This window comes from Gastrolobium bilobum, unplaced genomic scaffold (genome assembly GCF_033153095.1).
Source record: "Gastrolobium bilobum isolate Gb01-03AN ecotype WA unplaced genomic scaffold, APGP_CSIRO_Gbil_v1 utg79595, whole genome shotgun sequence".
Lineage (NCBI taxonomy): Eukaryota > Viridiplantae > Streptophyta > Magnoliopsida > Fabales > Fabaceae > Gastrolobium > Gastrolobium bilobum.
The window spans coordinates 95,572-111,681 of NW_026897717.1; the positions used below are offsets into that span (position 1 = coordinate 95,572).

Consider the following 16,110-nt stretch of genomic DNA (forward strand, 5'->3'; position numbering starts at 1 on the left):
GCATTTTTTTCGTAATTTCATCTTTCTTTTTGCTTTTAATTATATTGTATCCTCTAAAAATTTTAATTCATGTGCAATGTTTACATCAAGATAATGTGCTTTCAGCATTTGCTTTCGAAATGTTTCCCACATCTCATCCTCATAAAAAATAATGTTTGTTGCTTATATATAGACTCAAATCATAGGAAGAGAGGGGACAAAAGAAGCAATGGATTTTCTAAATCTTCTCATGTCCGTTGTTGGTAAAGTAGGAGCTGCGTCTATTATAGAGCATGCAGGTTATTTGATATCCTATGAAGGCAATTACCAGAAGCTAGAAGATAATGTTAAGAAGCTTGAGGATGCAAGAGAAAGAATGAACCATTTGATTGATGAAGAAAAAAGGAACGGAAAAAAAATTGAAAATGATGTGCTGAACTGGTTGGAGAATGTGAATGAGGTTATTGAAGAGGCAAATAAGCTTAAGGAAGATCCTCATCGTGCAAACATTGGGTGCTCTGAGTGGTTGTTCCCCAATTTGTGTTTTCGACATCAACTTAGCATGAAAGCTACAAAGAGGGCAAAAGATGTTGTTAAAGTGCAGGAAGAAGGGAAGTTCGATCGAGTTGGTTACCTTCCTCCCCTAGATGGAGTAGCCTCATCTTCTGGCACAGTTGGTAGTGACAAACTTGATACAAGGGAGTCAATTAAGGAGCGAATTATGCATGCTTTAAGAGATCCTGCAGTACGCAACATTGGGGTCTATGGGTTGGGCGGTATGGGTAAGACCCACATGGTGAAGCAAATTGCTCAAATAGCTAAGCAAATACAATTGTTTGATGCAGTAGTTATGGCAAATGTATCCAAAACTCCAGACCTGAAAACAATTCAAGGGGAGATTGCAGATTTGTTGGGTCTGCGGTTTAATGAGGAGACTGTTGTTGGTAGAGCATCGCGCCTAAAGCAGAGAATTATAGCAGAGAAAACTATTCTTGTCGTTCTTGATGATATATGGACAAAACTTGATTTGGAGAAAGTGGGAGTTCCATCTGGGGATGAACACAATGCTTGCAAACTACTGTTGACCTCCAGGAATCAGGATATGTTTCTGGAGATGGATGCTCGAAGGGATTTTAAACTTGAAGTTTTGAATGAAGCAGAAACATGGAGCTTGTTTCAAACTATGGCTGGGAATGTGGTTAAGGATATCAATTTGCAAAATGTGGCAACTCAAGTGGCTGAAAAATGTGCAGGTTTGCCTCTTCGGCTAGTGACTGTAGCTCGGGCATTGAAAAATAAGAATATTCATGCTTGGAATGATGCATTAAGGCAATTAGAAAGTGTTGATCATGAGGGGATGGATGCAATAACTTATTCTGCTTTGGAATTGAGTTACAAATCATTAGAGAGTGATGAAATGCGGGCAATCCTTTTGCTTACTGCTGTGTTGGGATCTGGGAATAGTGTAGAGTATTTATTGAAAATTTCAATGGGTTTGGGCATATTCAAGAATATAAATATTGTGAAAAATGCTAGAGACAGACTTTACAAAATAATTGGATCCTTGAAGGCATCTTGTTTGTTGCTCGAAGATGACACGCATGAGCATATCCAAATACATGACCTTGTTCGTGAAGTAGCTAACTCCATAGCTATTAGAGATCAAAGTGTATTTGTGGTGCAACCGAATACTGAGTTGAAGGAATGGCCAACAAAGAATTTTCTAGAAAGGTGCCAGCAAATCATCTTAAATATGTGTCATATCCTTGAGCTTCCTCAAAAGTTAGATTGTCCTAATGTGAAGCTTTTTTACTTGTATAGTGCTGATCGCTTTTTAGAAATCCCAAATACTATTTTTCAGGGAATGGAAAGCCTCAAAGCATTAGATGTAACACGCTTTAACTTGTCTTCATTACCCACTTCTTTTCGGTCCTTAACTAAACTTCAAACCTTGTGTTTGGATCAATGTGTTCTGGAAAATATGGAAGAAATAGGAGCTTTGGAAAATTTAAAAATTCTCTCCATTAGTTACTCTTCTATGATCAAATTGCCAAGTGAAATAGGGAAATTGACTAATCTAATAATGCTTGATTTGAGCCATTCTGGAATTGAATTCTTCCCACCTAACATCATATCAAGCTTGACTAAATTGGAGGAGTTGTATATGGGCAACACCTCCATTAAGTGGGAGGTTGAGAATTCAGCTAAGCAAAATGAAAGTGTCAGCCTGGCCGAGCTTCGAAAATTGCCCAACTTAACTGCTTTAGAATTACAAATTCCTGAGGCTGAGATTTGGCCAAAGGACTTGATGTTTCATAAGCTAGAAAGATATAAAATAGTTATAGGAGATATGTGGGAATGGTCTGACAATGAGGATGTGACCCTGAATACATTGAAGCTCAAACTTGATACCGACATACATACGGAGCATGCGATTAAAGCATTGATTCAAAGGGTCGAGAATTTGCACTTGGATGAAGTAGATGGAATTTCAAATGTGCTTTATCAGTTGAATAGGGAAGGATTTCCATTGTTGAAGCATCTCCACATCCAAAATAATGCAAACATAAAGCACATTGTCGACTCTACGGGTAGAAATCAAGTCCAGGTTTCGTTTCTCAACTTGGAAACCCTAGTCCTTCACAATCTGAAAAACTTGGAGAAGATATATAATGGCCCTCTTGCAATTGATTCTTTTGGCAAGCTTAGAGTCATCAAAGTTCAAAATTGTATCCAATTAGAATATCTTTTCTCCTTTTCAATGGTTAAAGGGCTTTCTCAACTTTTGGAGATTGAAGTTTGTCAATGCAATAATATGAGGAAGATAGTGCTTGAAGATTGCAATGCAAGTACAGTAAACGATAAGATTGAGTTTCTTCCCGTGCGTTCTTTGACCTTGCAGCATTTGCAGAATCTTGACAATTTCTTCTCTTATGAGTTGACGTCCTCCGTAACCAAGCATCAACGGTTGGAGACTAGTATTCTTGTCCCGTTTTTTAGTTCTCAGGTATGTTCTTTTGCTCTTATTCTTATTTCAATGCAAATAATAATAATATTTTAAATTTATGACATGCACAATCTCACATATAGACTAGTTTGTTGACAAATTGATATGTTAGGACATGTAATTATATAGACATTTAAGCGAGTAGAAATTAAGGAGGTAAAATATCTTCATAAATGTCACTAGCTAAAATCTTAAAAGGATGTAAAATATTTGGAACAAGAATATTTGATTATTAACCTTTTAATCAGTGAAATATAAATTTGAATATTAATAAAAACACATCTCTGAAAAATAAAAAGACCAGAAGGACGAGCGGCATAGATTCAATACATTATAGTATAATAGTTTAATTCTGTTACTTAAAGTAATGAAATTGATTCTTGATAAATAATAATAATAATAATAATAGTAAAATATAATTCGATTTTAAAAATGATACGAACAATTATTTTTCATAGAAAATTAACAAGGTTGAGAGACTACCATATGTATCATTCAACGTGAACAATTTACATGATAAATGATTTTCTCTTAACTTGTGAACGGCATTATTGATTGATTTGTGGGTTTCAGGAGGTTTAAGGATTTCTCATCAAGATTTAAAAGTATGAAGTATCTATGTGCATTTATTTCCTTTTAAATTTGATACGTAAAACTTTAATATCTATAAGAAGTAGTTAATGCAATTGTTTGATCTGTTTTTTATGATTAACTATGGGCCTAACACTATAAAATGCCAAAAAAATAGATTTTGGAGTGGATAATGCTTATCATAGCTATCACTATAACCCTTCAAATACAATTTTTGTTAACTTGTTTCTGTGTAGGTTGCATTACCTAATTTGGATACCCTTAAGTTGAGCTCACTCAATTTGAGCAAAATTTGGGATGACAATCAACCTTCTGTTTCCAAATTGTCAAACTTGATTGTGGAGAATTGTGGTGGGCTGAAGTACTTATTCTCGACCGCAATGGTTGGAAATTTTATGAATCTCAAACGGCTTGAAATTAATAAATGTCATTTGATGGATGAGATAATTTCTAGTGATGATGCAAAGAGAAACAATGGAATAACTACTTCAGTAAATGAGGTATGGTAATTCTAACATTAGGAACAATATTACAATTCTGAACTTGCATTTAGATCAATATTTATCATGAAACAAGCTAATTATTTATGATTTCATAAATTGTGAATCACAGGTTCGATTTTCCAAATTGGAGACAATCATATTGAAGGACATGGAAAACTTGGAGATGATATGGCATCACCAATTTGACACAGTGAAGACATTACAAGTTAAAAACTGTGAGAAAATTGTAGTGGTTTTTCCTTCTTCAATTCAAAAAACATACCATATTTTAGAGTTGTTAGAGGTTACAGATTGTGCTTTAGTGGAAGAGATATTCGAAATTACTTCCAATGAAAAGAGCTGTATAGAGGATACAACACACCTCAAAACAATTTTTTTAGAAAACTTGCCAAAGCTGAGAAGGACATGGAGTAGGGATCCTCAAGGAATTCTTAGTTTCCGTAATCTAGAAAACGTATATGTAACAAGTTGTGGAAGATTGGACTATCTATTTCCACTTTCTCTTGCCACTCACTGCTCAAATCTCAAAGAACTTTCTGTGAAGCGGTGTGGGAACATGAAGGAAATTGTTGCAGAGAAGGAAGGATCCATGTTGACAACTCTCACATTTGAGTTTAATGAACTAAATACTTTATTGCTTTGGAGCTTACCGAAACTCAAGGGTTTCTATGCTGGAAATCATACTTTAGCATGTCCATCTATGAGAAAAATAGATGTTTCTGGGTGTGCAAAATTGAATTTATTCAGCACTGTATCCTCAAGTAGCCACGAAAGGCTTCCAGATAGTAAACTCCCTTTTTCAGTGCAACAATCTCATTTCAGGGTCGAAGAGGTACGTACCACATACATTTAACGTATAAAAATTGAGTTTTATAAGAGTTACATTTCAGTGCAACAATTTTTATAAGAGTTTTATAAAAATTGAGTTGTATGAGATTTGTTTTGCGTGTCGTAGTTTTTTTTTTTTTGCTTCAAAAAGTGTGGGCCCCATGAAATGTTGTGTGTGTAGGAAACTTTCTTGTGTCATGTTAAATGATAAATGCAAACCCCATAAAATTTTGCATGAAAATTGCATTGTGTCGGACTTTGTTGTTAGAGGGGTGTATGTAAAGAACCAATTCAACTTATAGCTTAATTTAATGATTTATATTATACTCTAACATGTCCCTCAAAGAGAGTCCAATGGGCTTGAAAGGTGGATGATGCATCATGCCCAACTTACATATGCTAAAATATTCCACACACAAAATGAGGGGCGGCGAGAATCGAACCCGGGACACTAGGCTGTGATACCATGTAAAGAACTAATAGACGAGAGGAACAATGAAATAAATATGTATATTGAATTATTCAGGAGAGTACAATATCTAAAGAAACACTAATGAACTTAGTCCATACCTAACCTAAATCCTAATAAAATAAGGAAATAAATGTTTACAAATAATAAAGATATTCAGTCTGTAACACCCCATGTATACCCGGTTTGTTAACATGTCATCGTATTAAGCCACGCTTAATTAATAAATGCGGAATATCTTTTTCTTTTCAATTATGACGTATTATAATTAGCCAAGTTGATTACTTAATCATTTTCATAAAAACATTGCATGTATGTAAATTGCAAAAGACAGCTAACTGAAATACCTCAATAGACAAATAAGTGTGAGCATCTAAGTCACGGATCTACAACACGTAATCTGGACAATATCCTGATAGTTTATACAACCCCAGTCTAAGCAAACGATACATAATCAAATGTGGCATGGACAATCCCCATGCTCACCAAATAGAACAACATAACCAACAGAGTATCATCTCAACAATCCAAAAATAAAGCTAATAGCATAATATCAACAGACATAATCCAGCATCCAAGCATAGTCAGCATAAGCAGATAAACATCAATCAACTAAGCTATGGCCTCCTGCCGCTAGAGGTCTCAACCCCTGGGTTACCTGAACCTGAAATAAGCGCCCCCAAACGTGGGGTGAGATCTCTAAACAGAAATCTCAGTAAGGCAAGGGGTCCTCAAGGATCTTTCACCCCAAGCTCACTTACAAGTGCAATATAAGTTCCAAAAGCAGTTAAACAATATAAGTTCCAAAACAGTGCAATGCAGCAGATAATCATGTCATGTGTGTTATAACTAATCTACTGGCCAGAGAAATGCAGGAATACGTCAATTATCCACACAGTACGCGCCCATGTCGTACCTGCCCACAGGATCACATCTCGTCTAGGCGAACACCACATACATATCATAAGGCATTTGCACTTAACAACTAATTAACATTTCAATAAAACAATACATGAAAACACATCATGCATATAAACCATCCCCCATGGGACATGGTGGAACCAACAATGGCTAAACCGAGGACACGAAAGCTTACCTTGCAAGCTAACTATCCAAGCCAAGAGTCCACACAAACTCAAAGTCCACACACAGCAGAATCATAATCTGTTTTGGACCAGCAATCAAATCAATATTCAAACACAATAAGTATAAGACATAAAGACAACACTTTTCCTTTACGTTTTATGTCTTTAGGCTTCTCACAAAGCCATCAGCCATTAACCACTTAGGTTCTGACTTAGATTAAGTAATACAGAAGTTCAACTTCATCAATCTAGGATACACAAACTCATAACTCAGTTCTGTATGAACAGTACTGTTACTGTTCTCGAAAACCCAAAATATCTGGATATATGTCGGGGCCATATCCGGATATCCATATCCGGATATCATCTTCGGATATGCATATCCGGATATCCATATTCGGATATATACAGAGCCCATATCCGGATATTTCGCGACAGAATGCAGTTTCTGTATTTCGCGAGATATCACTCTCAGGGTTCCATTTTTAACTCTTCTAAACGTTAAAGCATGCATCTTTAAGCCCACACTTAGGTTCATAAACTGGTTGGTTACTTAAACAACTCATTAAACATGCCAAGACTCCACTTTTAATCATTAAAACTCATGATCAAGGTGATGAAGCTTACCCAAGCTTAAAACAGATCAACAATGGCTCTTGGAGCTCTCACAACAGCTCCTCAAGTTCTGACTTGCAAGGCAAACGAAAATGGCACACCAAAGGTTGGTTCATTCTTCACAAAGGTAGTCACTTGGAGCTTCTACAACCAAGAAAAGGCTCCAACAACTCAAGACAAGGAAGCTCAGCCCACCCCTCACCAAAACAGTGGCTGGAAGACTCAGAATATGCACCCACACCTCCTCACAATGTTAGCTCTCAAGTGTATACTAGTTTAAAGATGAAGAAATCTAGGAAAAAAAGGTAACTTGGAGAGTTTTTCATGCAAGGGAGGTCATGGAAGAAGGTGGCAGAGCTCCTTCAGAAACTACACGTAGGAGGCACAAGAATCTGACCTAGAAGTGTGTGCCATGCCCGTAAATAGTCCACTTAAGGCTTGATCGCACTATATTAGTGCTAATAGCTACGCTTAGAATTTTAATCCCAAAGTTAGGATTCTGAACCTACTCATTTTTTTTAAGATTTATCATATTTTTATTTTATTTTTCGCATAACCTTTTCGGTAGGCGCTTTTACATAGCCAGTATCAGTTCTGGCACCAGTTCTCATTATTTCGACTTGAAACTCGTTTGACCAATCCCATATATTATTCTAGCAATATTCTCATACTTATTATAATTTTCCAGGATACTTCATTGGTACACATTTATACCGAGTAGCAGAACCGATATCTGCACTTTTCATCACAAAAGCGACTTTCAACATTATTAATTACTTTCTATAATTAATTAAGCCTTCTCATAATTATTAGGGTCAATTATGGAATTATTTCCTAATTTCTCATAATTAATTAATTAACTTCCTTAATTAACGGTGTGTGTTCTTACATTTACCCTACCTTTTTAGGATTTTGTCCTCAAAATCAGAAACATACTTGTCTCGGAAGTTGGGATACTGCCGGAGAAGCTCGTCCTCTCGCTCCCAAGTACACTCCTCAGAAGTTCTTCCCGACCATTGCACTTTGACCATCGGAATGATCCTGCTCCTCAACTTCTTCTCGCCACGATCAAGAATCTTGAGTGGTCCGATGGGAGTTTTCAAGTTCTCCTGAACATCCACATCATCCAGTTGCACCACGTGTGAAGGATCTGCTATGTACTTCCGAAGCTGAGACACGTGAAACACGTCATGGATGTTGGCCAAGTTCGGAGGCAAGGCAAGCCGGTAGGCAACTAGTCCTACTCTACCAAGGATTTGGTATGGCCCAATGAATCTCGGACTCAACTTCCTCACTCCGAGGGCTTGACCAACACCGGTGACAGGTGAGAGTCTCACGAACATGTGCTCACCCTCACTGAACTCCAGTTGACGATGTTTGACATCGTAATAGCTCTTCTGGTGATTCTGTGCCTGCTTCAGCTTCTCTCGGATCATCTGTATCTGCTGGGTGGTATCTTGGATAAAGTTCAAGCCAAACAACTCCTTATCTCCAACCTCAGACCAACAGGTAGGAGTCCGACACCTCCTACCATACAACGCCTCGTAGGGTACCATGCCCAGGCTAGCATGGAAACTGTTGTTGTACGAAAACTCCACCAATGGCAGGTACTTATCCCATGCTGAACCCTGCTCCAAAGTGCAAGCTTTCAACATGTCCTCTAAGGTCTGGATGGTCCGCTCAGTCTGTCCGTCAGTCTGAGGGTGATAGGCGGTACTCAATCTCAACTGCGTACCGAAAGCTTCCTGCAGCGCCTCCCAGAACCGAGATGTGAACTTCGGGGGTCCCTATCACTGATGATACTCTCGGCCACCCCGTGAAGCCTCACAATCTCGCGAACATACAATTTGGCCAACTGCTCAGTAATGAAGCTCACCTTCACTGGAAGAAAATGGGCAGACTTTGTCAGTCCGTCCATAATGACCCAGATAAAGTCGCAGCCAACCTGAGTCTTCGGTAAACCCACCACGAAGTCCATGGAAAGCTCTCTCATTTCCATTTCGGGATCTCTAGAGGTTGAAGTTTACTAGACGGCTTCTGGTGTTCTATCTTCATCTTCTGGCAAATCAAACACTTGGACACATACAAATTTAAGTTATTGGGTTGAATTGATTCATTATATCATATTAGATAGCCTTGTCACTAGGTGGTCACGAGTTCGATTCTCTCCCATTTTTTAATAAATATTTAATTGTGAAATTTCTCCGCTTAGGTAGGTGAGTATATTAATCCTTCAAAGTCAATGAACTCTTGTATGAGAGAGAGCGTGTAACATCCCCGTCTCGAGCCGGTTTAATTAACATACATATGATAAAACAGAAAACAGCGGAAGACTTAACTTCTGAAAATACGAGCTAACTTTTTTCTTTTTCTTTTTAAATTCTCATTCGTCGTAAACGAAAATCGGGCAGAGTTTCCTCTATAAATCGGACAACTGGGGATTTTCCAATCCCACACAGAAGCATTTCCTGATAAACAGTTTATACAAATATAATCAAATGCCCATCCATGGGCGCATGCATAACTTGGCTCAGTGCCACTATATCTAACAGCATGCAATCCAACACGTAAACATATCTGAATACTACCTCATCACATAACGTGCCTGAATACCCAAATGTACATGCATCAAAGCGACAGACGTGTACAAAACATATACAGGCCATATACAAAATAAAGGATCAATATCATGATCCATCAAATGCGAAAATACTAAAATACATCAAACACTCCAAAAAGGTAGTAGCCTACAGCCACTCAAAATCCGATCTGTCAACTGCCTCAGCCACGTGTCGTGTCCCTGCCTAGTGAGGACTCACCGGGAATCTGGGCACCTGAAAATATGTCCCCAAAGAGGGGTGAGATTATAAATCTCAATAAGCTCCAGGTTTATAGAGAATTCTCCATACCCCTGGCTCACTCCTGCATGAAAGTCAGACACAGAGTATACAAATACAACATATAACAGATATCATAACAGAACAGAGCATATATCCATATCATATCAGAGATGTGCGCCGTCATTCCCAAGGGAGGACCCCAAGCGGAAATCAACGCACGTGTTCCCGAGGGAGGACCCCAAAGCGGAACCAGACATATCAGAGGCGTACACCATCAGTCCCGAGGGAGGACCCCAAAGCGGACATCCGGGTACTATACAATCAATGGCCAGAGATTGTTACAGAAATCATATTACAGAAGTCATATCAGAGCAAAACATATCATGTTATCAAATAACTCTATATGAATGCATCTATACAAAGCATCTAAATCACAGTCATACAGTCCAACCATAGTTCACTAACCATGGTGGAGCACTCAAGCAGGAAAAGACTCCTTAAACATAGAGCTTACCTCTTGAAGCTTTACCAATACGCTTACTTGTGGACCAAGTTACTTTTATCGCTTCAAGAGATTTCCGATCCTTCTCAATCCCTAGGCACACCTAGAGAATAATTTGCAATGCATCAATAAAATGATACTATGCCATGATTATTTCATAAGCATACATTTTATCGCTTATTTTCCTTTCTTTATACTTTTGCCAATGTTATGCCAATACACAAGTCTAGACCACCTTATACTAGTTAGCATTCTTTAATTTTAATCAAGTATTCACTTGAGAATTTTCAATATCATTCATGCCATTTTACTTCAAACGCCGCGGACATACCCTTAGGAAATCAAAGTATTTTTCAACCATTTTTCGAGTCATTTCACTTCTTAACTCATCAATTTTATACAATGAATTACAACACATTTTATTTACAATAAAATGTAGCAAAATATACTCCTATACCACCCTCTAGGTCTAACACTACAAGGACATAGACAAAGGTTCTTTTTCTTCACTTACACGTAACTTACACATACAAATACATGTTTTCATAAGGTTCCAACTTAATTTTTGGAGCATAAAGTCCCTCCAAAGCCCCACAAGGCCTAAACCTAAGGGCATATTTCATATAATTTTTCCCACTTTGGCATTCTCACTAATTTATCAAATTTTCACTTAATCCCTACACATTAAACCTTCCTAATACTTAAGATAAAATTTTTGCACAACAACCTATTCTTCACCTATGATTGCCGAACATGTAGAGGAAATCATAGGATTTTTTTCTAATCTTTTTACATACATACAAATGCTTATTTTCATTTCTTACATCCAAGACATCAAAGATTCATCATTAAATCAAAGTTCAATACACAATGCTTTCCTACCAAAACATACTCATAACTTTTATAACTCAAATCATCAAAATAATACCATGGAAATAGAGGTTCATTACCTCCAAAAGCTTATACAAGGTCTAGAAGGTGACCAACAAGCAAGACTCCACCAAAAACCCCCTTTTTCACCTTGGATGAATAGTAATCCGAAAATGGAGTGATGAATATCTCCCTCCACAAACGAAATCAGCTCAAATGGAGGGGTGGAATAGCTTCCTTGGACGATTTCCTATGAGATTGGTATATTGGGTGCAAGATTTGGTGGCTTAACCATGGAGAAATCAAAGAAGGAAGAAGACAACCCCAAACCCTTCCCCCATGGCTGCAGCTCGGTTTTGAGAGTGAGGAGAGGAGAGAGAAACTGATTTGGAAATGAGACTTAAGTGACTTAAGAAGGTGAGCACATGTGGCCTTTTACCCGGGTATTTTTCTTTCGCGTATTTTCACTTAAACTAACCCGGAACTAACTCAAAGCTACAAATATATTTTTATTTTTCTAAAATCATTTATATTACTTTTTAATTCTTACAAAACAATATTCGTAATTCACAGTATGATTTTTGCACCGTTTTTGACGAAATGCACTGTGAATCACTAATTGTACTTCATTTACTTATGAAACTTAAACTTATAAACTTATCATTTTCTTGGGCCTATATTGACTTGCTTGGCATATATTGGACTTTCTTATTCTTATTTCATCAATTATTTGTTTCTGGGCTCTACCGGTTGCTTAAACAGCAGTACAAAATACCCGGTAGAAACACTATTCACGAGATTTTCACGGAAAGTGCCAGACTATACAATTTTTCGTTCTGAACTCATATTTGTCGTCAGAATTTTCAAATTATGTTCCTAAAATTATTTTGCTCATTTAAGCTCTACCGGTTAATTCACAAAACTGTAAATTCTCCGGCAGAAAGCACTGTTCATAACATAGTCATTATTACAGTCAAAATACTCGAAATCGCTCACTGAATCTAATTATGGCATTTAAATCCTTAAATTAAATCTCTAACTAAGATTTACCAGTTAGGGTCATTATATTCACCCCACTTTTAAGGATTTTGCCCACAAAATCAAATATCAAATATAACATATACCTGACATCAAACTCAGGATACTGCTGGAGAATCTCATTCTCCCGCTCCCAAGTAGCGTCCTCAGGAGTCAATCCTTCCCATTGTACCTTGATCATGGGAATAGTCCTGTTTCTCAATACTTTTTCATCACGTGCTAGAACCTTTAACGGTCCTACAACAAACTTCAAGTCTTTTCTTACTTCGATATTGTCCGGCTGTACAATGTGGGATTCATCCGGCACGTATTTTCGAAGTTGACTGATGTGAAAAACAGTATGCAAATTTGACAGATGTGGAGGTAAGGCAAGCTGATAAGCCACAGGTTCGACCCTTTTCATAATCTGGTAGGGCCCAATGAACCTAGGACTCAACTTCCTCACTCCTAGAGCACGCTCAACACCCGTAGTCGGAGACAAACGGATAAATACACGATCCCCTTCTGAAAATTCAAGGGGTCTATGCTTTGCATCATAATAACTCTTTTGGCGACTCTGTGCTTTCTTCAATCGATCCTTAATCATCATAATTTGATCGGTAGTCTCTTGGACCATATCAGGCCCAAATAACTGCCTCTCTCCAATTTCTGACCAACAAGTAGGCGCCCTGCACCTACGGCCATACAAAGCTTCATAGGGAGCCATGCCCAAACTGGCATGATAACTATTATTGTAGGAAAATTCCACCAGAGGAAGATATTTATCCCATGCATTTCCCTGCTCTAAGGCACAAGCCCTCAACATGTCCTCCAGGGTCTGAATAGTCCTCTCAGTCTGACCATCAGTCTGGGGATGATAAGCCGTGCTCAGCCTCAACTGCGTACCGAAGGCCTGTTGCACTGCATCCCAAAGTCTAGAAGTAAATTTAGGGTCCCGATCACTAATGATACTTTCAGGAACACCATGAAGTTTCACAATCTCTCTTACATATATCCGAGCCAACTGCTCTGTGGAGAAACTCGTTTTAACTGGTATGAAATATGCAGACTTTGTCAATCTGTCAACAACTACCCAGATAGAATCAAAACTAGCCTGAGTTCTCGGTAATGCCACTACAAAATCCATAGAAATACTGACCCATTTCCATTCCGGAATATCCAAGGGCTGCAGTAATCCAGAAGGTCTCTGATGTTCAATCTTAACTTTCTGACATGTCAAACACTTACTCACAAATAGAGCAATGTCTTTCTTCATTCCCGACCACCAGAAATTTTGTTTCAAGTCTTGGTATATCTTGGTAGCACCAAGATGGATAGTGTACTTACCCATGTGACCCTCAGTCAATACCTCATCTACCATCTGACCTTTTGGAACAATGATCCGATCCTTGTAATACTTAAGACCGAACCTATCAGTGGACACAAAGTCCTGCTCTTTCATAGACTGAATCTCTTCATCAAGCAATTGAGCTTCTTTAATCCGCTCAACTAATGAATTCAGGACCACCGTAGTAGTCAATAAATGCGGACTATCTTCTATATTCACAGGAATGTGGAGATCCCTGAATTTCTCAATCAAATTATACTCGGAAATCATCAAATTGGCCATACCAAGCGCCTTTCTGCTTAAAGCATCAGCTACTACATTGGCTTTACCAGGGTGATATTGCAATTCAAAATCATAATCCTTCAGAAATTCCACCCATCGGTGTTGCCTCATATTTAGCTCCTTCTGATCAAACAGATACTTTAAACTTTTGTGGTCACTGTAGACAATAAAATCGGCCCCGTATAGAAAGTGTCGCCAGATTTTCAATGCGAACACTACGGCTGCCAACTCAAGATCATGTGTCGGATAATTCTCCTCATGCGGTTTCAACTGCCGAGAAGCATAAGCGACCACCTGACAGAACTGCATTAACACACAGCCTAACCCAAACTTAGAAGCATCACAATACACCACAAACTTACTTGTAGGATCCAGCAATATCAATACCGGAGCTGTAGTTAACTTCCTTTTTAACTCTTGAAAGCTCACTTCACATTCTTGGGTCCACACAAATGGGTTCCCTTTACGGGTTAACCGTGTCAAAGGTAAAACCATCCGTGAGAATCCCTCAATAAAACGCCTATAATATCCAGCCAAACCAAGAAAACTCCTGATCTCTGTAACATTTTTAGGACGTTCCCATTCTACCACTGCTTCAATCTTGCTCGGGTCCACTGCCACTCCTTCAGATGAGATGACATGGCCCAGAAATTGTATCTCAAAAAGCCAGAATTCACATTTTGACGGTTTAGCATACAACTGATGCTCTCTCAGAATCTGCAAAACAACCTTTAGATGCTCAGAATGCTCTTCTTTACTCTTTGAATATATCAGTATGTCATCTATAAAGACCACCACAAACTGATCCAGATAGGCTTTAAAGATCCGATTCATATAACCCATGAAAACGGCTGGTGCATTTGTAAGCCCAAAAGGAATAACCAGATACTCATAGTGCCCATAACGGGACCTGAAAGCTGTCTTCGAAACGTCATCCGGCTTTACCCGGATCTGATGATACCCGGACCGGAGATCAATCTTAGAAAATACAGTCGCACCCCGCAACTGATCCAACAAATCATCTATCTGTGGCAAAGGATACTTATTCTTAACAGTAACCTTGTTCAACTGCCGGTAGTCTGTACATAATCTCATAGACCCATCCTTCTTCTTAACAAAGATCACCGGGGCTCCCCAAGGAGACACACTCAGCCTAATAAAATTTTTTCTGGATAAGTCTTCAATCTGCTTCTTCAATTCAGATAATTCCAGAGGTGACATCCGGTATGGGGCAAGAGAGATAGGTCCCACACTAGGCAATAAGTCAATTGCAAATTCTATTTCCCTCTCTGGAGGAAAGTGCGGAATTTCATCCGGAAAGACATCCTCAAATTCAGAGACAATCGAAATAACAGAAATTGGCTCCTTGTTGACGCCAACCAGACCTCCCAATAAAACATACCCGGAATCTCCTTCCTTCAAGGCCTTTACCACCCGAAGTACAGACAAATAAGGAGACTCCCTTTCTTCATCATGAGATGAGACATAAATGGTTTTACTGCAGCAGTCAATCTTCACACAGTACTTGGACAACCAATCCATCCCCAGAATTAAATTCACAGAAGCAAGGTGCAAGACAATAAAGTCGGCAGAATATTCCCTGTCTTCATACGTGAATTTCACATTTTCACAAACATAGTCTTCATTAAAAACTCTTCCCACAGCCGTAACAATACGCATAGGAGTTTTCATTTTTATCACATGCAGACCAAATGCTTCAGCTACATAATCAGCAATAAAAGAATGCGTGGCACCAGAATCAAACAAAACACTAAGCATTTCATCACGAATAGAAATCATACCTCGCACCAAACTAGCTAACCTCTCAGCCTCTTGCTGAGTCACTGCATATACTCGGGCAACTGGAGGTGGGAGAGGTAGAGATGGTTCCTCAACCACAATAGGAGCTGGAGTGGCCTGAATAGTAGAAACCTGTCCCCCATTAAAGGGGCAGTCCCTAATAAAATGCCCAGGTTGGCCACATTTGTAACACAATCTTTGCTCTTTTCTGCAAACCCCAGCATGAACTTTACCACATGTAGCACATAGAGAAGCAGGCTTAATATTTCCAGGCTTAGAATTTCCCGCCTTTTTGAACTTACCATCAGACTGTCTAACCTGCAACCCTTTTCCTTTAGAATTCCCAGGTGTCCCAGGACCAGAATTAGGAGCTG

General features: G+C 38.6%; 1 protein-coding gene across 1 annotated transcript; it reads left to right on the forward strand.

The window, feature by feature from the left end:
• Positions 1-208: 208 nt before the first annotated feature.
• Positions 209-4,912, forward strand: LOC133309545 (probable disease resistance protein At4g27220; the record flags this gene model as incomplete). Its single annotated transcript, XM_061510327.1, has 3 exons — positions 209-2,986; positions 3,814-4,077; positions 4,190-4,912. Coding segments are annotated over exons 1-3 (3,765 nt in total), but the record flags the coding sequence as incomplete, so codon positions are not given.
• Positions 4,913-16,110: the final 11,198 nt, after the last annotated feature.